The sequence below is a fragment of the Cygnus atratus genome, chromosome 13 (assembly GCF_013377495.2).
Source record: "Cygnus atratus isolate AKBS03 ecotype Queensland, Australia chromosome 13, CAtr_DNAZoo_HiC_assembly, whole genome shotgun sequence".
Lineage (NCBI taxonomy): Eukaryota > Metazoa > Chordata > Aves > Anseriformes > Anatidae > Cygnus > Cygnus atratus.
In genome coordinates, this window is record NC_066374.1 from 18,530,356 (window position 1) to 18,557,518 (window position 27,163).

Consider the following 27,163-nt stretch of genomic DNA (forward strand, 5'->3'; position numbering starts at 1 on the left):
GGAGTGCAAGAGATGCATTTTATTGTATGCCCGTTACGATGAGTAACACATTTAGAAATAATAATCCCACATAACAGTGACAATCTTATTTTACAGCGTGTACATCATTTTTTACAGCCACATAAAACACATATTTTTCTAAGAGATTTCCCAAATTTAACTTTCTGAAGTTTAGAAATATAAAAAAAAAATTTTCTCAAGGAACTGATTCTCATCTGGTGCAAAAACAAAATATGAACATTATCTGAAACACAAAGCCACAATATAGCATGAAGTTACAATTTATCATGTGAACAGCTGTGTGCAAACATGAAGCAACTAAAAAGAGTAAAAAATACACATTATATGCGTAACATTTATGAACAGGTTTTTCATTAAATAGCCCTAGACCAGCTTGTTATATTAAGCGCCATTTGATTTGCAGCATGCTAACACAAAGCATTGTTTAAAGGGATGCATATTTTAAATGTATACACTGTAAACTGAAGATCCACCTCCAAACTCTAGTGGCAGCATATTTCTCTGGTTAAATACTGCATATATACTTTCTTACAGATTGAAAATGCATGTTTATAGCACGGTATAGATTTTTTTTTAAGAATTGATTAAAAGGTGCAATTTTATGTTTATACTGAAAATTTCATATTAGGAGGTAGGACAGTAATAGTCATACCTGTTAAGAACACTGCCCTACACAACTTCTAAGTACTCTGACTTTTAATTAAAAAAAAGTAAACTATAATTTTTCCAACTTTCTCTTTAATATTATTTTGAGATCTGAAGGTATTGAGAAAAAACTAGTGTTGAGTCACAACACTATCAGCTGCATCCATTTTATCCTTAAAAAAAAGTCAGATTCAAAGTTAATCTTGTTATGTGCCATACTGAACAACATTCAACTGTAGTTTCAGATAAAAAAGGGAAATTATATACATACACATCTTTAACCCTAGCACCAGAACACCACCTCTGAGATCATAACATAATGCTATATTTTAAACATCATATCCTGCAATAAAATAGGTTAGCAGCTTTGAAAACCTTTAAAAAATTACGTGTTGGACCTAACTAATAAAGGAAACGAAAAAGTTTCCCAATGAAATGTGTCTTTTTTTTTAGGAAAAAAAAAAAAGAGGGACAACCCCTAAATCTCACCATTTCTAGAATATAATTTCCAGGCACAATTTAAAAACGTTATGATCAAGTGACTGACTAATACTCTTCTTTCAAAACTGCACAAGAAGCTAGACTCAGTTGCCTCAGCAAACAATTTGTAAATAACCCCACCATATATCTGAACTGTTTTCATATTGGAGACAAATGCTCTTACTGACAAAATGGATAACACAATCATCTTTTTGTCTTCTATAGCTTAACAATGTGTAATACTATTAATTTGAAGACATTCATCCATCTTTCTGCAAATTTAAGACATTCATCCATCTTTCTGCATTCTATAGTGCTCTTCAGGTTCTGATAAGCAACAATCATAGGGCTATGAGATCCCCTGTCAACCCTAATACTTTTAAGACTTTTAATACAAAGAATGTAAAGTTATGATTTAATATCAAGCTTTGAAACCAGGAGAAACAGTTCATGAGATTTTTTTTTTCCCCAATTAGCATATCACAGTTTCTAAATTGCTTCCTTCTTGACATCATATATTACATTATGGCCTCTTTGTGGTGCCTCATTATATGCTGATTTTTTTCTGATGGTCTACGGAACCCCTTTTTGCAATACTCACACCTATGTGGATAGTCTTTTGTGTGTATTGATATTACATGCCGTTTAAAGCCTGATGCATCCGTAGTGCTATATTCACAATACTGGCACTGATAAACTTTTCTTCCACTGTGGGTCTTCATGTGCTTCTTAAGTTCATTTTGCAGCCTAAATCCTCTTTTACATCTTTTGCATTTAAAAGGCAGGTCCTTGGTGTGAACTGAGAGGATATGCCCACTCAGTACAAAAGGATCTGATGTTTTAAAGTCACAGTGTCTACACTGATGTATCTTTTTACCTTTATGGGTTTCACTATGCTTTTTGAGCTCAGATGGACGATGGAAGCCTTTTTCACATACCTCACATTTGTGGGGAAAATCCTTTGTATGAACTGAAATAATGTGTCGCTTCAGGTCACTTGAATTGGTGCTCTTATGGTCACAATGTGGACACTGATGAGTCTTATGCCCTTGAAATAATTCTGTGTGCTGCTGCAGTTCTTTTTCATCTGTAAAAGCCTGGGGACAGTGCTCACATTTAAATGGCAAATCAGTCCCGTGTTTGGTTTTGATGTGAGTTTTCAGATTGGACTGATCAGCACATCTGAAGACACAGTGCTGACACTGGTATGGCTTTTCCCCAGTGTGGGTCCTCATGTGCTTTTTCAGCTCTGATGGATGACGGAATCCTTTCCCACACTCCACACAAACATGAGGGAAGTTCTTACTGTGAACTGCAAGTAGATGTCTATTGAGTAGTCCCTGCTCTGCAGATTCATAGTCACAATATTTGCACTTGTGCAGTTTAGGCTCCTTGTCCCTCAGTATTAGTTTATTAGAGCTCAATGGGCTTGCTTCTCTGTATCTTCTCGTATATTCTGTAAACTCATGGGCTTTATCAACTTTATTTATAAGTTTATGGCTTTCCAGATGATTGTGGAAACTTACTTTTTTGTTAGTTGTAAAGTCACAGTCTGTACACTGGTATTTCTTCTTAATCATATGATCTGGATGATTCTTCATATGCCTTTTCAAGAATCCTCTGGATTTAAATTTTTTCCCACATATATGACAAGGGTAAACTGTTAAGGGCTGTCCATCAGGACCTATTATAACAGCTGTTTTTAAACAAACAAAAACAAGTTATGAAGGAAACAAATTCACAGATTAAGAAGTTTAAAATCAGCCAACTGCTGTTCAGATTCATGCACTTACACTTGCAGCAGACAGAGTTCAGCAGTTTAAAAACAACCAATCCACAGCACCTACCGTTTATGTATTTTGTTTTAGAAACTGCCCAAATAGATAAGTGGTATCAGATGTACAGTGAGTATATCCACGATTACTTTTTAATAGCTTGCAAAGTTCAAATGAATTACATCAGCCCAAAGCATACTGACTTCAAGAGCAGAAATTACCACATTTTCTATGCACAGAATTGGAGGGGGGAAGGACACAGGAAATCTGCAAATCACCTTTTATATTTTTTAATTCTGCACCAGTTTGGGGAAAAAATAAAAATAAAAAGGAATAGTAATGGAGTAAGTACCACTCCATGAGAATACACATAACCATACAGTGTTTACCTGTTTGCCATTGCCTGGCCTCTCCTCTCCTCCTTTTCTTGTTTTTTTGTTTTAGCACTCTATTAGTGCTAATGCTATCACAAATCTGCAGGTATTGTGTTGCATTACCGTTTTTGTTTTCTAATCGTGTATCCAAGTTATTCCCTAGAAACAAAAATTAAACACCATAAAAAACCTTAAACAACTTTTTTCTTTGGGACTGATGATTGGAATTGCACAGCAACATATCTACTACTTTTAAAAACAAATATCACCCATTCCTCTACAATGAACATATACAAAAAATAGAGTGCCAGTATAAAGCACTACCTTTGTTGTTGGCAAAAGAACGTATTTCTTTAAACATTGATTCATTCTCAGATACATTCCTTGATACCTCATACTTCTCAAGACATTAATTCTTACAAGTTATGCTGGTTGTTTGCTTTTATCTAACTTGAACTTACTTCTCACCAACTGCATTCTCTGTTCTGACTATAAAACTGTATATAAAACCCAGGTTGCAGATCCTCCCAGCTTCCCCACCCACTCTGAAGGCCAACAACACATCTAAAATTGTTTTCATTTCTAAATACTAGAGAAGGACTACTCCTTCAACATATACTTCACGGACTATTTTTGCACTCACTGATCAGGAGAACTATGACACAAACATACATATTTTTAAAAGCCTAAGTTTTAGAGTTCTACGCAGCACATTTGCATGTTCTTACCTGCCGCTTGACCATCTTCATATCTTCTGGGTAGTCGTCTTTCATCTCCTGCAGAAAATGGTACTTTAGTCATTACAAATTAAAGTTCTTTTTAAAGATGACGGCTTTGAAAATCTGAGAATGAGGGAAAACCAACCTAACTAAAAAGTAACAGCTCTATCTGTCCAAACTGAGATGTGCAGTTCACATCAGTTCAGTATTTCATAATTATGCACACCAAGAAATAAAAATCACATCTTTGTCAGTAGTCAATATCCACAGAAATTGTGTTTGCATGCTTACCATGCTGTCTTTTCTGCTTCTCACTGTTAATAAGCTCGTTTCTGAAAACTTTCAACCTTATAAATAACCTTGGATACCAATCCAGAAATGAGGATACCCAAAATCCACAATTTGTTTTTGAGATGAAAGTACTTTATCTTTCCAGAATAGAACTAGGCAGATAGTAAGACTTCTGCCTTATCAGCCATTCAGCACTCATCTATATGAGACACTACGAAGTTCTACCAGATGGAGAAGTAACGCTTTAAGAGTATGTTCCTCATTTTGGATTAAAAGTGTTTACTGCTAAGTGACAAGGCTTTGTGGTTCAAAACCACTTCATCAGCCCAACTAGTGATGCTGATCTGATACCCTCTTAATATACGTTTAATATGCCAAAATCCTGGAAAAAATAAGTATGAAATCAGAGAATGTTCAGAATTTGTCATGTCCTGATAAGATACTTCTACAATTTAAAACATTGCTGCAGAAAACAAATTTTATTTTTTCTTTCATAATTTAAAGGAATAACACGTTTAAAACATGCTGTATAAAATGAAGTTATCAGGAACAGCTTCACACATCTCTTCCTAGTACTTTTGAAGTTATTCTCCCTCCCTCCTAGTTAATGTAAAATACTTAAACCTATCCTTGCTTTTGTAAGATCTTCAACAGCTGACTTCAACCAGCAAAAACCCACAAATTCTGTACATCTGAGATGGTAATTAGAACAAGAGTACCAAAATCCTCCAAACAGCTTTCCTTTCTACTTCATAAGACTCAACATATAGCAACCCATTTGTTATACTCAAGACAACCAACTACTTAAGTAATCTGACCACTGTTTGACAAGCCAGCATTGAGAAAATAAAAATAAATAAATAATAATAAAAAACACCAAAAAAACACCACTGTAAAAATGGGATCATTTTCTTTGTATCTGAACTGCAAAAAGCCAAGGACCTTATGTGTAAAAGGTTGCGAATTATGCAGAAAAGAATTTTTCACAGCATTATATCAACTCCACTAACTGACACTGCTAATAGATCAGAAGGAGCTGTTTCCAAACCCCTAAGGAAAGGTGAAAGATTATGACAATTGCACAGAGATTCTGGAAGCTAGATTGGGGAAAAAAATAATGCAAGGGATTTTCAGAAAATAAGTATACTGACTCCTACCGTAAGCAGCAGCCCAAGCAACAGGGACAAAAGTTTTATTCACACCAGAGTCTTCAAGCTGTGTGTCTGGAAGTGATGTAGCTTCTTCCTCACCTACAATAACTTCCATATAAACTTCATCTGCTATTTCAGCACAGCCTGGATTAAAGGAGAAAAATATATCTTAAATTTCACTCTGCTCATCCTTGATTGTCTTTCATTTAATATGCTCTCACTCTGATTGATACCCATTATAAATTACTTTTCTTCCTTTGGCATTTAGAACCACCCCTTCTCTTAGGGGATCATTGTTTATTCAGACATTCCTTAAAGAGAGAAAACACGTATCAATAAAAATAAATACAAAATAAATACCAATATAAATTCAAAATTAGAAAATTAGAAACTTGTAACTGATGACATTTATTTGCCACTTTGCCAGAAAGCTGATTAAACAAGGTAATTCACAATAGGAAAACAGAAAAATGAGAAATTTGACTAACCTCATTAACTTCGTCCATGGACATGTTAAATTTAATATAAATAATGAAATGATTGCATACAGTATGCACAAAGTGCATTTTATCCACATCACTTTAAAATAATTATAGCCTGCTCTTTATTTTTAGGGAAGATGAGCTTAGTTTTCTACTACTTCAGGCTGAAGAATCCTTCAGAAAAATTAAAAAAGTCCTTGAGAATGATGCTTATATTGTTGTACAAAACAGCATGAGAAACAAAAATGTTTCTTATTATGCTTACTAATATCTTCATCTTCCTGAGAAGAGTCCTTAACAGCCATGTAAACCATTTTTTCTCGCTGCATTCTACCAACACCACCTTGTTCAATTACTCCAGCTACTGAATGTCCATTGTGAAAATCACTCTCTGTGACAATTTCTGTTCCACCTTTAACGAAAAAAGTTAAACACATTAAGTGAACGTAAACAAAACCACTTTCAAGATTAATTTCAGACTGAAGGTTTTTTTTATTTACAATAAAGCTATTTTATAAAAACTCCAATTAAATGTTTTTGCGTCCATGTCTGTCGTTAAGAATGGTAATCGGAAGCAGTGAGAGTGCCACACAAGAATGTCCCTGCTGTAAATTAGCTTTCAGCCATTAGAAATTTTGGTTCTTCCTGCTGCTGCATTAGCAGTCTGTTCCTCAAGACTGGCAACCTATCCCCAGAGGAAGGAACCATACTTTAAGACCAGGCCCTGACAATCATGTAGGAAATGGCAGATGAAACAGATGTTACAACAGGTAAGGGACGTTAACATGCTCCTTCTATATGCTAGATCCTTTCCCCATAGCCTTCAGAAGCACATAGTTTTCACAACCTTTCTTATACTTTAAAGAAATGAAGGACCAAATACTAAAATTGCAGGAACCTTACAGAAAAAAACACTGGCCTTCAACAGAATCAGATACTATCCATTCAAAATGGGACAGCAAAATATGTAGTTACTTTGTTGACCTGAACCTGAAAATAACACCTGCAGCATTAATTGTATATGAGCAATCTCCACAAATGTCAACACTCCACAGACCATTGTGATCAGTGTATTACACGAAATTAACAAACAGAAAGACCACAAAACACTTTTTTACTACTGGAAAAATACAGAATTCGAAAGGTACCTATTTCGACATCATCTTCAGCTTCAGCTTTAAATATGTACACTTTGATAACTTCTGAACCAAACCCATCATCTTTAGCAACTTCTTCATTTGCCACCTCAGTACTGATTTTCAAGGGAGTGCTTCCTATATGATCCAGTTTTTCTCCAACATCATCCACTGTAAAGATGAGAGAATAACAATGAGGCTCAAATACATTTATTAAAAGTCAGAGTAATCAGTAGCATCATTTTCTTCACTATTATCCCCATGCATAATAAAGTTTTGTTGCCATATATGGACTTCACAAAATAGTTCATCTTAAGGTACGTGAAAGAGATTCCAAAATTTCAGTACTCATTTTTTTGTTGCAACTCTGGAAACATGTAATGAATTACAGAGTTAAGAACACTAGAGAGTTTGTCACCACAGCGTTTTTTCTGAAACTATCACACTTAGAAAGCAAAAATGTATCAGATAGTAAAATTAAACATACATATCCAAAAATGTTAAAAACAAGCCCAGAATTGCCTGTTACAGTCTAAGAGTTCCAAGAAGCTTCTTCCCTACCCTAAAATACCGGTGACCAACACTTAGTGGTAGATACTCTTATCATGAGTGATGACTCCTGACTACATTTCCAGTGATAGAAGTGTGCATCAAAAATTTGACTACCTCTTCACGCAAAACGAAATTATGATTTTATTCATGTTATCACTTGAAAACATAAAAATTAACAAAGACTACTGTGTAATATATAGCCAATTAAAAGACGAGGTGAAAATAAATCCAAATAATACAATCTGAAATAGACTTCTTGTTCCTTATGTATCCATCTTACTAACTCTGATGCATTTGGTCTACATTTTCAAAATGCTCGTTGTTTCAACAAAAACACATTCAAACCATTAGAAGTTGACAAGGAAAACTATTTTGGTAAAAAAGGTGCGCACACAGGTATCTGTTTATACAGATATATATCCCGAATTGCTAACACAGAGGCCGCTGAACCAAGCACCTTTCTGACGTAGGTACTGACAACGCTCCTCTCAGTGGCTAACAGTGGCTTCTCTGCAGATGGCCAAGCCAAGCCTAGGTAACACACACGGAATGCGCTCTCTAAACGGAAGAATTCCACAGAACATAAATAAAACCTGAACTGAATACAGTTCATGGACTGCAATTTATTGCATATGTAACACTAAAATATGTGCATACAAAGTTAAAAACCAATCACTTATATTAATATTTAAGCAGCAGCAGTGTTTCACGAGTAAGGCCTGAGTGGGCTCAACGGGGCCGCTGAGGCTCTGGTTACTGAGGGGGGGATGGCTTACCTTGGGATGGCTGCGGTGGTTCCCAATCCCCCTCTAAGCTTCCTGCTCCCCGTGCAGCAATGACTGCTCTTGAAGAGCTGCTTTTAACTACCTCAGGCTACAGCCTGGCACACCGAGGCACAAGTTTAAGCTTTTCTTAAAACTCCAGGCATTCACGTGAGGTGGTTCAGAACCTGCTAGAAAAAGAGCAGATGCCTCTCCTGCAGCAGGGCTGGAATCCACCACAGCAATCCCAAACTAAGCTCTTCCCACACACAGACAGGATTCCAGAGATACACCTATCCAAGCAGATATCCACCATTTTTCACCTACACACTGAGGAACCTTATTTCAGAAATCTTGGACTGCATCAGAAGGGAACAGAAGTTACTGAGAACAGAACTAGATATGAAGTAAGTAATATTTCATTTTAGAACCTCCAAAAATTAAATCATACGTTTTGAAAAAAAATTAAAGGGAATGCAAAAAAGTTGAGATCTGTTTCTCTTTGTAAGCAGCAGTTTAATTGAATAGCCAAAAAGAATCAAACTCAGATCAGGGGAAATAGATAAAAATTTCCTCTAGAAAAAAGTTTTTAGAATGGTTTTAATTGAAACCGTATCTCTATTAAAATTAATGCCAGCAACATCAATACCTTGATCTGTTCAAATCTGACACGCAGTACATTACTTTCAAATTACCTTGCAGGGCAATATAAGAGTACCAACACCACAAGCAAGCAAGCCACAACTTATCCAAATTCTTCAATATGATACACACGTTTAATTTTAGCACAATGGATGGTCCCACTGCATACATGAGTCTTTAAAGGATCAAAGGTAACTAATAATACAAGGCAGGAGCGATTATATACATATGTGTGTAGCTGTATGACTAGATATACTGCCAAAACACAGAAAGAAAAGTGAAAGGCTGGGTGGAAGAAATCACTAACTGTATGCTGTTACTGTAACCTTAGAATTGGCAGGTGGTATCAGAGTTATTTTCAAATCTGCAACTCAAGCAACATCAACTTTTTCTAAACTGCAAAATTTTATAAACGTATTATCAATTTAACACAGAAAGTAAGTATTTCAGTAGTGGAAGCAGTACAGCAACTTCCTACTGAACAGTGGAGCAATCACTTATATGTGATAATGTTTCCTTTACAGACAAATTTCCCAACAATTTAACTAACGTTGTATGACAGTGACTGGACATCACTGTGTATCTGGTGAAATAGTATAAGAATAAACACAGAATTTTAGATTAGTTGCCTTACCAGGACATCAATACCAATTCAATAAAGATTACATAGAGAAAAAAAGAGGAATTTTTCAGTTTTTAAACAAGAATAAATATTTTCAGCCTAAAATTTAAATTAAAATACATGAATATAGTATGTACGCTCAAATGCTGTATTTTACCATTTCAAGTAAAGCCCTCAAATTTGTAATGCCTTTTAAAAACAAAACAACAACAACAAAACAGTAAAAACCCAGTAAAGCTACTGCAAACTCACAGCAGTATTTTTAAAATTAGTGGTTACTCCCACACCATCAACCATCGTGTGCGTTTTCAAAGATCTTCAGTCTCTACAATTCAAGATGAAGTTATGGAACCAGATCAGGAAGCCTGTATATCAAGGGCCTCTGAAATCACTTCTTTTAGGAAACCAAAGTGAAATATAACAAAATTTGAAAAATATTAAGTAGACTGAGAAAATGTTACTGATATAGACCACCTACTGTAAGATGTTGCCGTTTGTTTGAAATATATCAGCAACATAAGCCATTGGCTCAGCAATTGCTACTGCTTAAATTGCCACCTTATACAAAGTAAATTTGATAGTTTCAATTTATTTTTTAAAACACATTTAGATAAGCAATAAAACAACACAGCAGGACATGTAATCTTTGAAAAGTTCCAAAATATTAGGACTTTATTTTTTTTTAAAAAAAGATCATGAAAACATTCTATTGTCTAAGTAATATGATTTCAATTACACACTGCTAACTCAACAACGTTAAATTATCTCATGCCTTTTCCCAGTGATAGTGCCCAGGAACAGGAATGCTTACTTTATGTCAAGGGAAGAATAAGAAAGTGTCTTCCACATCTGACTCATCCACCAGAAGCACTATATATTATTATCTCGTCATTTAAAATTAACTGAAAAAACACAACAGAGAACCTTTATAAATATATGCTGAATCCTCCTGAACGACAAGGTTTAAAGGAAAACTCAGCACACTTCTAATGTTAAACTTACCTTAGCTGTTTTCAGGTGTGTGATGTCCAGATTCACCGTGGATTGCCAGCTCCCAATTCATGTGATGCCTCAGCATGCACTATGCTGGTGATATCACACCCACCACAGGAGCCCACAGGGATAACAGGAGGGCAAGATAAGTCCCATGGTTTTACAATTTTTCTTATTTTTCTAATGTCTGATATACTTATTCTATATCCCATAGGTTACAATATAGGAGTATTAAAACTAAAATGTTCAGCAAACTACGTAACACTGTATTGTCATACACTACAAAGGCGGCGGTGGCGGAACAGTACCTTACCCCTAAAGGCCAGCTCCAGTGTTGTTCTTTGGTGGGTATGAGGTCACCAACATAGTGCATGCAGGGCCAACACACGGATCGGGAGCTGGCAATCCCCTGTGGGTCTGAATATCGCAAACCTGAAAAACAAAAAAGGGTATGCTTTAAGCTACAAGCGTGCTAACCCCTCTCGGGCTAAATGGGATACACTGTTTATAATTTTCACATCTCAGTAGGAGACGGATGGGTACATGAGCATACTGTGTGTTTATTTTGTATTAATTTGCTTTTTACAAGTACCTTTTCAACGGGTATTCCAGAGATTTAAAAAAGAGGATTATGCATAGCCTGTGGCACGTCTTATGTGTGCATCAAAACCAAGACTTTTCAGTCCACACACTTTGTTGGGTTAAGCTGGCCCACCCAGCACAACACAGCCTCCAAACTTAACAGAGACAAGAGACTGCCTTCATGTACACCTAAAAACGGTTACTTTAGAACAGAATTCCAGACCAATAATGTAGCTTCCAACTGTGTTTACTCAAACATGTATCATGGTTGTAAGTACACACAGATGTGATTTGCTTAAAACTGGGTCTCAAACTGGCTTTGAAACGTTGCAGAAGTCATCACCAGGCTTGAGAACACCTGCCAACATTACGTATGGACCGGGCGCAGCTGAGCCCACAGGTAACTGTTACTGAAGGCTACGATGCTCTGGTCTAAGCACAGTGATCAGTATCATCAAATCACACATCTATCTAAGAAGGAATTCCAAAGATGACTTTACTTACAATTACAAAGGTGCAGTTGGAAATACCGCAGTTACAGAATACAACTCATCGTAAGTACTCTGTCAGAAAGGAGGAATGTTTTCAATGAAACAACTGACTGTAAAAGTGGCGTTCCTTTATTTACAAACACACGGGTTTTTCTGTTGTATGTCTGATTTGGTTTAGACTGAGTTTTTTTTGCTTCTTTTTCCAAAGAACTTTGCAACTTCCACGGCTGATACATGACAATATTGTAATGATAGAATGATTAAAAAAATCATTGCTGTCCACCCTCTACTGAATGGAAAATAAATACTAAAAATATGTTGTGTGGAAGTGCTATGAAGAGTGCTATATTGCATGTATGAAATACTGAAATCATTATAATCACTGATCAGTCACACCCTGAATTTTTTTAATAAATGGTGCTTACTGTGAAGAGACTGACACTTCAACACACTTGGCACTTTTGGTTTTTTTTAAGACATATTGGTTCTGACTAAATAAAATCTGTTTTGACCTACTCACATTTCAATAGCTAACTCGGAGAAGTCAAAAATTTAAAATAAACAATCATACATTTCATCAAATTTGTGTGCACAACAAAAAAAACCTGTTATCTTAAGAGCATAGTTTAGCCACTCAAGAAACATCATATACCTAAGGTATAATTTTGCTAATGCTTGTGGTAGCTCTTGCTCAACAAATAGCGTATGACCACACTGCTTTCTCACCAACTTTGTACAGGGTCTGAATGCTGTGTGGAAACTGAACCAGGCAGCCATTTTGCATTTTTGGAAAGCTGATCAGTTAATGCACACAACCCCCTAACGTCAAGTTCAGTCCACAACAGTGTAACGTAAGATAACATGACTGCTATAATTTTCAATTCAGCTAACAAAAATACTTTGTTGACAAATAAGAGAAAGAAACGAGTATGGTATCTTTAAAAGGCCTTTTCCTTTGCTGTATTCTATCGATTAAACCCAACATGTAATTTTTACGTGAACCTCCATAATATAGTAATACGACTCTGTATTTTAAAAAAAGTTGCATACTCGAAGTATATGGAATATTTAACTTTGAAATGTTGTTTTTCTTAATTTTCAGGAATATCTGGTTTCAGAAGCAGAAGCATACATACTCAACAGCATGAAAGTCATTATTTTTCTTGCTGTATCAGTGATAATGGATTTTTCATTACACAAACCCAAATCCTGACAAGAATTAACTATGAAATTAAATATGTTTTGGGAGTTCCAGTACAGAGTGGATCAAGAGTCCAGTTATAGTAATTTCTCCCCACTAGACCACTTCTACTTTAGATAACCTCCTATTCATTATCTACCTTTGTTTAACTTACAAGATATCATTAAGTAGTCTTCAGATGTGCTCTTGCCATCATCATCATCTTCCGTTTTTATAGTCACCGTGGAGCCAGGAACAGTACCAGCTGCTTGAATGACTGCCTCAGAATCTGAGTTCGTTACAAGGACTTCCTCCGAAACCATTGTAGGCGAGTTGGCTCCCGACACAGAGTCTTGCACCACGTGCTCCAAGTGTCCATCAGGACCCGTAACAAGATCAGCCACAAACACCTGATCAGGAACTCTAACAGTTTCTGTTATTAGATCAGAAGTCAAAACATGATCGCTGGTATCTAAAGCTTCTTCGATAGCAACATCAGTTTCCAAAACAGAATCGGGAACAATTACACCTTCTGTTACAACATCAGTTTCAGTGATGATGTCAGGTCCTTGGACAACTTCAGCTGCTAAGCCATGATCCAGGGTTATTCCATCATCAGTAACAACATCAGACACTAGGACAGCTTCGGGGACTGACACAACGATATGGTCTCCGTCAATATGAGCAGTGCCGGCCATTCCAGCCACTACAAAACAATTATCAACGAGGAAAAATGTTAGGATTATTGCATTAGCAGAGTTTATCTAAGGAACAGAATAATTGTATAGATAAGGTAAACACAGATGTGCAAAACTGCTGCTACTTGTCAGCAATCCGCATTTGACATTTCACCAGAAAAAGACTATTCAAAGTAGTCTGTATTCTTTAAGAAAAACAAAACCCGACTCTTCTTTAAGGCATCTTGCAGAGTTTGCCAAATTCAGGTTTTACAATGCTGATATGTTAAAAACTGTTGATCAGTTTGCAATTTCCTTTTTTTTTTTTTTTTTTATTCCAGTAAGAAAATATTTGATTACGGTAGCAATTTAAGCATTCATAAACGTCTTGTTACTGGAAGTGTGGTAACAATCCATTAACTGCTGTTACAACAAAAGGACTCTGATCCTTTACGCTGGATGGGCCTTGATAAAAATATTCTGTTGTATGCCATATTTATAGTACAATTTGCAACGCTGTGCCACGTTGCAAGGAATAGCTAGAAGCAGAAACTGGTTTTTCATTAACAGACTTGACTGGTCAGTCCTACTTGCAACGTACTTTTCTATATGTAAAAAGGGACCACAGAGTGGTTTATTTTAACGCAACCAGAAACAGCAGATTTAATCTTAATGGATAAAACATCCAAGAACATGGTTCTTATCACAATGAAAAAAAGTATTAAAATTATTCAACATTGTACAGCAAACACAATTATTTCAGCACGCTCTAAAAGACAATAATTCATGTCAGAGCAAAGACACAAGCTCAGTGTTTGAGAAGGTCTACTCCTGCCACAATGCAAGAAAAGGAGACCCACAAGGAAGAGAGTGCAGACTTCTTGCTGTCCTTTCTCTAAACCTTCAAAATTATTCTGGTTATCTACCATTGTCATCATAAGAAACCGCTAATTAAAAAAAATAATTTCCAGATAAGTTTTGTTACAACAGTGCAGCCCCTGGACTGATGTTCTTGAGTGAAGACTTCTAAGTACACATAGAACATGAAGATTTAGTTAAATTTGTAAATTGTTTCCTACATATCAAGTTATCTGTTGCCACACAAAGACATTATTTCCCACCTTATTTACATCTCCTAAAATGGAGACAGTGATCAAGGCAACTACACAAAAGCTCAGACGTAAATACCTGTACTGGTACACAGGAGATGTAGCAGCCAGTCAGTGTTATCTCAAGCAGAGGCACACACACCACAAAGCCTCTGAACTCCCCCTGTAACATCTCCTGTCTCAGCTTGAGTGCTTTGGGCCACAGATGACTTTTTTTTTTTTTTTTGAAGTTACTTCAATTTTTTGGAATAGGTGACCATTTCAAGATCAGCAACCAAAGTCCATCAGCAACCAAAGTATACAAAGCCTTATTATACATCACTTATATATATATATATATATATATATATATATAATCATTTGAAATTTCTCCAAAAAGCCATGCAAATGCCACTGTTTTATTTGTCAACTTAACATCTTGAGATAGCTTACAAACATAAAGCAAAACCCTAAAAGCAGTCTTGATTTTATTCATTAACGTTTAATAGATAAAATGTTTACCAAAGTCCTGCATAATCATAGTGTGAGGCATTTTGGATTCTTGCGCTTGCAGCCCAAGACTTCCACCACCTGGATCCATATTCAGCTAAATTCATTCACAAATACCTGCAAAAACAAAATCCAGATTTGTGTTAAACACAGCACTATTTTGTTGACCAGCTTTACTGGATTCATGTGTCACACTGACAGCCACAGAAAAACATTTATCCACAAGTTCAAGAAAAAAGCATGCAGTACTTCGTACAATTCACCTTGCTTTTTTCTCATGGTTTTATATTTTTTGACCTAAACTCCTGCAAATATTGCCATATACAACCTGCATATACCCTTTCAACTAATTATCTATTATGGCTGGCAATCCTAGATGCATAGAGTACACTGCATTGAGGAAAGCACAGAACTGTAACAATTTTTCAGATTCTTTCACAACTTTGTATCTATCAGCTATTTCAAAACAAATGTTCAACGTGTAAATTTCATGGTTGTTTAATCATAGGTAAGTTCTGAAAAACTGCACGGTGCTCTGGATTTCTGAGAACAAAAGTGCTGAAGGTGATTTTCAGGAGCTCTGTATGAACTCCTCTGTATCATTAAAAAAAAGTCTGACAAAAAGACCTAGCAGAAAATTTCACTGGCACTCAGATTCGCACGCACAGCGCAGTTACCCACGGTAGCAGGCAGCAGCTAAGCGTAAGAAAGACCAACTTATTTCAACGTCCCCACTGCCTGAAACTTCCAGAAGAACGGCAGTGCTTGACGGACGGCTGTGCTGACACCTCCACTCACCACCCCAGTGCTAGCGGCCTACTATCCGTGCTGGTTGACGTTTTATTTCAAAACTGCTGGGTTATTCTAGAAGTCTGATCTTCCAACACTGTCCCTTCTGTGCCACCTCACTTCTGCTGCCAGGGCAAACCTGGTCTTACACAGCTATCTGCAGTATCCCTCTAATAGGAAACTGACCCTTTAAAGCTTTTGATGGAGAAAGCGTGGAGAAAAAAAAAAACGTGGAAAACAATCCATGCTTACTGCATCTTCATTGTCAAGGAAGGAACTTGAAATCCTCAAGTGAAGGAAGCAGCAAGCAGTCTGCAACGATGGCAGTTTCAGGCACAAGTCACTGTTCCACCCCGAGGAGGTTCCAACTAAACTGAGGATACAAAGAAACAGAACTTGCATCACCTCTTGTCACCATCACCCTTGCAACACTTTCTCCCTGTAAATGTCACTCAGATTTCGCATTGTTTTAAAATTTTAGCTTCAAGATCAAATTCGTTCACCAGTGTAATAACAAAGCAACTTCAGAACCTTAACACAACGCTCAAACACCAGCCAACCAATGGTTAATTTAACACAGCAATTTCAGAATTAATGCAGTGCTCTAACGATTTCCAATCACAGCCTTTATCTTTATATAATCCTTTTCTAAACATAAGCTACCATGAAAAACTATCTTAAATTATATCAGTCTCAGACTACAGGAAGAATACGCTAGGGTTTTCTTCCTTTTTAACACGCTATTTAATTTATTTTCAGATGATATAATTAGATACTCAAATATAAGTATACTATATACTGTGCTATGTAGAAAATTCAGTACAAAGTAAGACTACTGTTTTAATTACAATTAAAATTTCTGCTAGGAAAGGGAACCATTGCCAAGAAGTCTATTTTCCCAGTAACTAACAAGACTATGAAAATTCCCAAAGACGGCACCTTTTGGGCACGTACTGCAACTGTCTCCAATTTTCCCTAACAAGAGAGAAGAACGACGACGCACTAGCAACAAACATCTTGAAGGTGTGCTCTGGTTGATGCAAGCGGTATCCAGCCACTATTAAGTGCACTCTTATAAACCCTCAGTGCGGGCAAAGGACAAAATAGCATCAACTATTAAATCAGAGTTTTTTTTTTTATATCTAATTTGGGATCTTAAGAAGAACGCAATGACAGCAGGCAACCAACCCCTTTGTTGCTCATGCTGGAACAATTAACGACAGAGAAGGCCTGCAATTCCGCTGCAATTGGTTATTTTTCCTCGTAAAGTTCAGCAGTGCAGATGATTTAATCTCACACACTACATATACATGCAAATTTCATTCTTATTAGCAGCAAAAAAAGGTAGCAGGGATTAACTGTGCTTTCTTCTGTAGTACACTGTTATACACCCACACAATTACAGATGTGTTCCAAACAAAGCTTTTGAAAAGGGACATTGAGAAATACGCTGGAAAGCCACAAGTCTGTACACTCTCATTATCCTCTTCCACCAAACTATTAAGACCTCCAGTTATTGCTCTTGACCCCTCTCATCTATGCATTTAAAAGAAAACGCCGTGAAAATGCTTTATTAGCATTAGCCAATAACATAATTTCACATTAGAATATTTTGCTAACATTTTCATTAATTATAGCACGTTTTCTTGCAATAAAAAGGAGTATATTACCATCAGATTCCAAAATAAAAATAATGAAACCTGAACTGAGACTCCTAGAGCAGTGTCTTGAGCCTAAATTGTTAAAATGTGTATGGATTTGATATTGGTTTCCTTTTTTGAAGGCTACAGTTACCTTTCTAACTAGCTTAGGGAGAAGGTTGATTTCAACCTGCAGAAATATTTCAGTTCTTTGTACCAAGCTCTTCTTCAGACTGGGCTCAGTTGAGACCAGGCAATAAATTGTACAATGAAAAAGAGAATATATGACCTCTCTGTCTAGAGGCAGAAACACCACGTAAACAGTATTTTATAAATCAAAGATAATGCTTGGCAGTTTGGGACGACCACACTTAACTCCTAACACTCAACTGAAAAAGTGGTAAAGGCACAGGCCATTATAAACATCGCTTTGTGTATATACATTGATTTATTGCGAGTTTACTCTTTCCATAACAACATAAAATATGCATTAACATTTTAGTTTTCTTTGAGAAAGCTTTCAGCAAGCACCCCAAATTGATGGCGAAGTATTTTAAGGTGTGGAAAAAAAGGAAGGCCTCAGCAATTCTACACTTCCCAGGGAAAAAAGGGTGGCTTCCCTGTATCCAGAGGCACAATGATGCTCCCATTAATATGATGGCTTCCAGGCACTGCTATCATATTCAAAATAAAAATCTGAAATTTTATAGGGTGCAAGACATTTCTACAAAACACCAGTTGTAACTTAATAAATCCACATACAAAGTATGTATTTAATACATCTCTGTATGTCCTGAACAGAGGGGTCCCGCAAATGCAAAGTATCTCCACAGTTTCAATAAACAATTACTACCCAAATGCTCAGGTGAGACATTGTCCTGTGAAGTAGATTTGTGTGGTCAGCCCTTGGGTACTCATACGAAACAGTGAAATTCTTCTAAGCAATATGTAGGTCTTGTTTACATACAATGAAGTAAACCGCAACAGCATACTTAGCCCGGAGATGCAGGTATTTTTAGGCTGTATATGACATTTTGATTAAACTGAAAGGACCATGCTCAGATACAGAAGCGTTCCAACGTAACGTGACAAACTCGTATGCGGTGCACAAACTCAGAGCAGCTGTCTTATCTCCTACAACTCGAGTTCAATAGGAACAGCAGAGAACTGTCCTCCTTCGAAGACATTTCAGTCATGGGTTGCGGTTTTCCCCGATTTTTCAGCCCAGCGACCAATGGGAACGCCACGCGACGCGCCCTGCTCTGGCAGGAACCGCAGAGAGGCCCCGACTCCCAAAACACGGCGGAGGAAACGGCAGCCCCGCGCCGGCCCCGGTCCGCGGTGGCGTTCAGCGGGCAGCCCCCGCGCGGCCGGGGCTCGGAGCCCCGCCGAGGGACAAAGACCGGGAGCGGCCGGGGGGCTCCGCGCCCCGCCCGCGGCCACCCGCGGGGCCGTGCCGGGGCTGCGCGCTGCAGGGCGGCCGCGGCGGAGGGCGGGGAGAGGCGGCCGCGGGGTGGGGCGCGGCGCGGGGACAAAGAGGCCGCGGGGCCGCCCGCCGCTGGGCCCCGCCGGAGCGCTGCGGGCCCCCGCCCCGCCGCCGCTCCTCCCTCGCCCGGCGGCTCCGAGAGGCGGGGGAGGCCCCGTCCCGCCGGCCCGGGCAGCCGCGGCCCTCCTTCCCTCCCCGCCTCCCTCCCCGGCCGACATTTTGTTTTCCGCCATTTTCTGGCCGCCCGCGAAGGCCCCTCGGCCGCAAGGCCCGCCGGCGCCGCCCGCCCCCGCCCGCCCGGCGCGGCACCGGCCGGCAGCGGCCGAGGCCGGGCGGCCCGCTGAGGGGCGGCGGCGGCCGGGCCCGGCTGCGGCGGCGCCGCCGCCGGCGGGCCCCGGGCGCGGCCTGCGGCGGGGCCTCCCCGCCTCCGTCGTCCCCCGGCCCCGCTCACCTGTGCGGGCGTCGCCTCGCCGCGGGACCGGCGCTGGGGGCCGCCGGGCCGGGCCGGGCGGCGGCGGGGCGCGAGCGCGCGCGGCCTGCTCCCCTCCCCCCGCCGCCCGCCCGCCCGCCCGCTCGCCGCCGGCCTCGCCGCGGCCGCCGCACGTCACTGCGCGCCGCTGCGGGCCCCGCGCGCCGAGCAGGCGCACCCGCCGCGCCGAGGCCGCTGCCCTCACGCTGCCCGCGCCGCCGAGCGCGCCTGTGCGCGGCGGGGGGAGCGGGGAGGGGGGCAACGGCCCCGCGGGCGGGGCGGGGAGGGGGGGCGCGGGGCGGCCCCCGCGGCCCTCGGCGGCCCCCCACGGCCTGCACCCGTCCCGAGCGGCCCGCACCGGCCCCGCGCCTCGGCGGGGGGACCGGCGCCTGCTGCGGGACGGGGGCGGCAGGGAAGTACCCCCTCCCCGCCCGGCCCCGTTCCGCGGGGACAACCGGGGGGGCACGGTGACAGCCGTACCGGGGCTGGCGGGGCGGCCCGGGGCTCCCCCCGGGTGCTCCGGCGGGGCCCTGGCTCAGGGCACGCTTGGGAAGGCCTGGCCGAAAGAAAGCGCTTCCAAAATCCCAAGCAGCGGGCTCCCCGCAGGGCCCGGCCGTGCTCCTGCCCCTACTCCCGGTTGTCTCAGAGGGCACAGACCGCAGCACGGCTGCACAACGCCCCAAGAGGGCACGGGGATGCCCCAGCGCACTGCTACGGCCTCGCTGCCCTCACCCGCAGCAAACAAAGGCAGCCCAAGGCAGCCCTCAGGGCCTTTACTTCATTCTCGCACAGTACTAAGACGTTAAAGGCACGTTTTTGTTTTGTACAGTACTTAAAATCATTCTGGCCAGTACCACTGCCACCAAAAATACTCTTAACAAAAGAAAACCCTGACATAACATTGAAAGAAACTGGTGGCACAGATGTGACTGTGAAGGCAGCTTTTCTCATTGCTTTGGACGTGTCTGCGTCAATACCATCACCTCCACTGCTACCCCTGTAGTACTCAATGGGTAGGTCCAGGCAGTACTCAAGCGGTAGGTCCAGCAAAGAAGAAAAAATATTGTTCTAGGGAGTTAATATTGATCCCTAACAAAGTGCAGGTCCTAAGTATTTACCATTTACAGCTCTCTATTAACAATTGATGAAATCTACTAATGATTGATATAGTCATTACCTACGCACATAATGTATATGCTAAACCCTCATACTTCATCTCTTAATCAAGTATTCAAAAAAGAATAAAAAATTAAGAAATCGGATTTTCGATACAACGTGATGTAATCCCGTCTCTCCAAACCTTACACCCTGTAACTACAAAGTACATGCTGCACTGACTCAGAAGCACTGGGAAACGTTTTCTCCCCACAACCACATTGTGGAGATCTGCACCAACGTGAATGATGTGGTGTCAACTCCCGTGTAGCTATTCTTAGTTTTTTTGACTTAATTCACTCACTTTGCAAGCAGATGAAGCAAAACTAAACATTCTCAGAATACCCATGGGGATCATGCTAGCATGAATGTATCTCAGTAACAACATTAGTAAAATTATTCACCACCTAAAAATGGCTAATTTACACTTACAGGTGTAAACATATACAATTTTGGACTTCTGGAGAAGCCTATCAGGTGTACTCTCTGCTACAACCAACGGGTTGTACACATTAATTCTTCTAAACCTGCTCAAAGCTAAGAGTATTCCAGCACACACACAACTCTGGTTCAGAAACTGACTTGTTAGATTGGTGCATAAACTTTGTTGAATTGTTCTGTGTACTGCATGGTCGAATTTCAAACATCGTTAGGGATACAAAAACAACTTTTCTCTTCACCTGGCTGAAATATAGATAACTCACAGAAATGAACCTTTGTTTTATAAAGTTTTGCCTTTACAGTTACATTTCAAATTAATTTTGTTCACGGACAGTGGAATTCAGTTACCTAAATGTCTAACAGGATGTCTGAAATGGATATGGCAGATACAACGAAGGAACCTTCAGAAGGTCCTGCCTCTTCTATAAACAGCAGCACGACACCAGATTCAGTGGTACTGAGCATCAAAAATGGTACAAGTCACCCACGTTTAGACACCTCAATCATGCAAGTAAATTTCATTTTGCACTATATAACTATAATTTGCAGTTACATAGAGTTATATATATATATATATATGTATTTTTTTTTTCCTTCTGGAAATCTCACAGAATTCTTATTCATGGACTTTCACTTAAGTATTCAGCTTGAAGACTTCTGTGTTTCACACACCCCACTTCCTCCCCCCCACATTTTCTTTCTTTTAAGACACAAGCAGCAGAGTAATGGAGTGAAGCTGCTGGCCATAACATTCCACACACCATAGTAAATACAGTAATTAAGAATTATTGTAGATCTTATAGATGCTCTAGATTTTATAGATGCTCTAGTAAAAGGTAGACATTCTGATGAGAAAATTATTTCAAACTGATCAACACAATTAGGAATGAGGGGAAAAATGAATGGGTATTTGCAAGACTGAATTCTTGTGGAAGTGAGTGAATCTTACAAGGTGATTCAATCAGAAGAGCAGAAGAAGAAAGATAATTATCTTTCTTCAACAAAATCCTATCTGTGCTGTATTCTCTCTTCTGGAATAATATCAAGGGAAATCTCAAAAGTAGAATGAGCGTAAAGTAGCAACAAGGCTACTGCCAACAGCGTGACACAGCACACATCATCAGACCCAACATGTGAATGTGCAGAGCAAGGTAGCAGTTACAAAGAAAAGCAATCCAAAGCAGTGGTCAGAAGTACAGAATGAAACAAACCAAAACAAAACCAACACCACCACACCAAACCAAACCCAACCCAACCCAACCCGAGGTACCAGGACTGCAGGTATCCAAATAACAAAAGTCACTGCACTGAATCAGAAAGAATGCGCAAAGGCCAAATCACCACATCATACAGCAATTTAAAATATTTATACCTGACAGGGAAGTAGCACATCATAACCATGACAACTAGCAGAAAGACCAGAATTGCTCCTTGCCCTTCAGCTCAAACACACAGGTTTTAAGGAATTGCAGAGCTTCTCTGCTCTCCAGGTAAGAGACAAACATCCAAAGCACAATGCTTTACAGATGACATAACCAAAAAGGTATTCCTTAAAATTATCATTGTTGCTATTAGTGACACCAGAGTATTTCAAGCAGTTTCTTCACACTTCTTTTTCACATACCACCGCCTGATGTTAAGATTGATGATCTGATCACAAGCGGTGATCAGGAGAAGTGCCTGTCCCCTTGGCTAATGTCCTGCAACTCTTGATCTGCCTGAGAGTAATGAGCAGAGAAGTCTGAGCAGGAAAGCTTTGTTTTCTGTGAAACTTTATTCTCAAGTAGCACGAGTGCCTACCTTCCAGATCTCTCTTGCCAGCACCAAGTACATATGACAGGACTGTCTAATCTCTTTACCCTACTCCTTTTCAAAGGAGTGGTGGGATATCAAACTAGACACTCTTACATTAAATTCTGCAGTCACTTACAGTTTGGTGAATGGAGCTAGAGGTCAATAACAATGAGTTCTTTAAATTACGCCACTACTGGAGGGTAAGAAGTGATGAAAAGAATTCATTCATGCAAAAAATTCGGACACATTGAGACCTGATTTATATAATAATATAATAAACATAGTCCTGCTATAATAAACTGATAGCCTAAGATCTAAACAGATGTGTTAGCACCACAATTTCTGTTATGATTCAGAAGATAACAGAGAACTATTTTCACTTATTCCTGATAGAAACTGAAGAGGAACTGGGTGACGGTAGGATACTTCCACTGAACATGCCTATAGAAAGAAGTGGGTGAGACCAGTAAAAGCAATGGCATTCTTCCATGTTTCATCCTTTGGTGAGACAAGATGCTACTTCAAAGTGGTTGTACAGATGTTACTAGTATGAATAATTATTTTTTTTTCTGTGCTTTAATCAGCAACAAAATTGTTAATGCTGATGTGTAAATGCATTGTTCAGGGCTGTGTGCAACCCCAGAGGACACTGTAATGCAGGTTTACAAGCAGTTCACATTCAGAAAATCTCTGGTTTCTTTTCAATGAATTTTGGTGCGTGCATTTTCAGCTCACCATGAAAAATGACCCTATAATTACGTGATTTAACAGCTGGCAAATCTGCCCTCAATACATTCTAGGTCCAGACTTAAATGCCTACCAGTTTCTTGCAGTAGCAAAAATAACATTGGTGACAATTCAGATAGCTGTTACACTGGAGAAGAAACAGAAACTTAAAAAAAGTAAAATAATAAAAAAAGCAGTTGTGGCTGGAGATTTAAAGAACACCAGCCAAGATGGCACCTACCTTACAGAGCCAAGAAAAACTGTCAGCTTTGGAGACGCCCCTCCTTTTTTTTTCCCCAGTAGGAAGCCATACCTACTCACTAAATTCTTGCAAGGAACAAAAAGCAAAATGATAGAGAAGCCAGAAACCTATTCAGACTCCACAACCATACTTGCATAGGAAAGCCAATACAGTCTGGGCAATTGCTGAGAGTTGTGGAGAGCATGGAAAATTCCAGGGTGCAGTTACGCCACGAAGCTGCTTGCAGGGAGGGAATTCTGATTTATAAATATGAAATGCCAGTATTTGCATGTTTCTGAACACCTTAAGATTCTGGTTTTGTCTTACAGTTTCACATATCAACTAACATTAAGAATCATTAATTATAATATGATTGAAACTTTTTGGAAAATGGGAAAAATATCCAGGACTTCAGTATCTTTTATTTGTTAGTTAGTGGTAAGGTAGTCAATTTTCCATAGCTTCATTTATTTTCATTATTCACAAAGCAAGTTACAAAGACAAACTGCATTTTTAAAGGCAAAACATTTGAGCTGTTTGTATCGACAAGATGACTAAGGAAGACAAAATTATGAAGAAACAAGGGAGAATGGAATGGGTTCACAGGCTGTTTGCTGCGTCAGTCAATAGTTAGTCAATTTGATGCATCTTGAGACACTGGGAAGCAAAGTGCCTTGGTTGCGCTTGCACAATGCTGCCAGTGTCAGTGGGCCTAGGTGGCTGTGCCTGAGAACAGAGCCCTCCCTTCTACCTAATTCCTTGGGTTATTGGAGTACACAAGAATACAGACTTTACTACACAGTTCAAACTTGTATGTAATTTGTTGTTTTTCTTCCTTACATATTGGCTCCTTTGGGGAAAAACAAAGAAATACTGTCAGGGAACAGCAGGCTCTGTGTGCTACAGTGCCCTGGAGAATCTTCCTAATTTTAGTCAGAGAAATTCATGGTTCTAGTAAAAGCATTAGACTAGAAACCATTGTTCACCAGCATACGGACAGAGATCATGAAAGAGTGGGGCAAACATCACAAATAAATGGATAAGCCAAACAGACACCAAGAAGCAAAACCTGTGCCCGGTAGAAGCTTTCTTTGACAAACCGTCTTGAAAAGTAAGAAAAGATGCAGCTCCCCCAACTTTCCTTTTAAGATGCATTTAAACCCTCCTGGGAAGCAATAAAGGAAGAATGATGATTAGCATACGTATTTGTCATTTCTCACATTGAATTTTTGAGTCTTCCTTTTTTCCCATGAATTTCTTCTGAAGAAAGGTGACAGGTACTTCTTATCATTTAGGCACAGGACACAATCACATAAGAACATGGGTCCAGACAGATGCGCAACAATTTAAGCAATATGTAGAAACAGCTGTGTAAACTGTAAAATCAGGTATTCAGAAAGCTAAACTGTCATCAAATATAAAGCAAACAAATGGGATGGTAATTTCAGAAATATGTTTTGTTTTGTAATTGTCTTCTATACTTTTTTTTTTTGCAATAACTTCTAGTGCTTTCTAACAGCTATTACTTTCTCTGTGTAACAGAGCACACAAGGTCTTACTGATCTCTCAGCATTTGGATTGTCCATTCATTGATCACAGCACGCTGAGACACTTCAGAAGTAGGGAGCACTGGTATTAGTATCTCTGGAAAGAGATTAAAATTAAACTGTTAGCATGACATACACTTCCTGTTATGCTTGATATTAAAAATTTTGCATCTAATCAACCTACGTTTCTTTTACTAGTACCTGAACATATGCAGTTTTTACAAATGTGTACTCACCAACGGCTTTGGAAGATTACTTTTATGCAAATAACAATATATTTGTGTACACAAACACTTCGTGTACACATACTGAAAGAGGTTTTTGAAATATTTAAAAACATTTCAGCAGGCAGAAAAGCAGCAGCAATACATTTTGTTGCTATTGTGGTTTGATTTTGTTTTTAAACTAAAGAAGGTTTCTCCAACATTTACGAGGGCCAAAGAAGTCACGGGAGTATTGTGGAAGACAAAATGTGGCCAGACATGGCCACTTTGATTTCTTCTGATCCCCTACCGACCCTTTGAAAATAATCCATAGCCTCACACTACTCTTCTAGCAAGAAAGTCCTGCATTTTCTTTCCTTCCTCATTTTTCCATTGAATTAACTGCAAACAATTAGGAATATAGGACTCTAAAATACACATACACACACACTTCTTGGAACACTTACAAAAATATTTTTTGGGATAGAAAAATTCTGTAGATATTACATGACTTTCACAGGAAAAAAAAAAGTACATCACAGATGGGTATTCCAAGAGGGGTAAACAAGGTTACAGTCTCTGATATAATGCATGACTGGCTCCTGATTTACACGTACAATACGCAGGTAATATTCTCACCTTAATTAAGGACAGTCAAAGGACATGACAACTCCTTTTTAATTCATTTTCCACTGACGCTAAAGGCCCTCTTCTGCAGTTGTAACAGATGCCTTTCAGAACTGCTGAGTTTTCTTTTTGTAAAATGTTTACATTTTTCTTTTTATGATAAGCTTTTCCTTTACCAACTGTCTTTTTAAAACTCCATTAGGAAGAAAAATATGTATTTTTTTTATTGATAACTTAGTTCAATTATATGTACACCTCCTGTACAGAAATAACCTCAAAGGTTTATTTACATAATCAATTCTAATCACAAACTACTGTTTTATCAAGATCCATGCCAGAAAGAGGTTGGTAGCTGACTAATGCTTTTAGCAATTTTGATAAGGTGGATTTTTTTAGGCATGGAAATGACTTACAATAAATGAATCTGTCTACCAATCATTCGATTTTTAGGGAAAAAAAAGCCCACTAGAACACTTAGTTATATAAATGAGTTCATAAGTTCCAGAATAAAGAGCTTCGTTTCTCTGTACATCATACTACTTGTACATTAAACATGTAATAGCAACTTTTCATGAAGCTTCAATAAGTTTGAATTATTTAGTGGTGGTGGGAGGATGGGATCAGGAACTTTGGAGTCTGAAAGGAAAGGTGCTTTGTAAGAAGAAAGTACTAATAGAATTATTCACTTGTATTTTTCACACATCAGTGGAAATTTAGTTACAACTTTATTTAGTACAGAGTTCAGAAAACCTTTTTAATTTTAAAATGTTTACACTGTCAGTAAAAGTAACAAGACAATTGTTACAAGACAGTTAGCACCTTTATATATTGCCATTACAGACATTTTCAGCATGGCTGGAAACTAACATCTTG

At 39.2% G+C, this 27,163-nt stretch overlaps 1 protein-coding gene across 5 annotated transcripts; it reads right to left on the reverse strand.

Moving 5' to 3' along the window:
- Positions 1–25,515, reverse strand: ZNF711 (zinc finger protein 711). 5 transcript variants are annotated; one of them, XM_035541156.2, is made up of 10 exons: positions 25,473–25,515; positions 16,214–16,334; positions 15,185–15,289; positions 13,073–13,603; positions 7,087–7,245; positions 6,204–6,350; positions 5,463–5,600; positions 4,024–4,071; positions 3,419–3,454; positions 1–2,842 (listed from the first exon to the last, which is right to left on the reverse strand). In XM_035541156.2, the coding sequence occupies exons 3-10, from the start codon at positions 15,261–15,263 to the stop codon at positions 1,665–1,667; spliced, it is 2,316 nt and encodes a 771-aa protein (XP_035397049.1). In that variant the 5' UTR covers positions 15,264–15,289; positions 16,214–16,334; positions 25,473–25,515; the 3' UTR covers positions 1–1,664. The 5 variants fall into 5 exon arrangements, with proteins under 5 accessions (XP_035397049.1, XP_035397045.1, XP_035397047.1 ...); XM_035541152.2 differs by having other exon boundaries at positions 3,311–3,454; XM_035541154.1 differs by lacking the exon at positions 25,473–25,515 and adding an exon at positions 20,037–20,177 and having other exon boundaries at positions 3,311–3,454.
- Between the last annotated feature and the right edge of the window lie 1,648 nt (positions 25,516–27,163).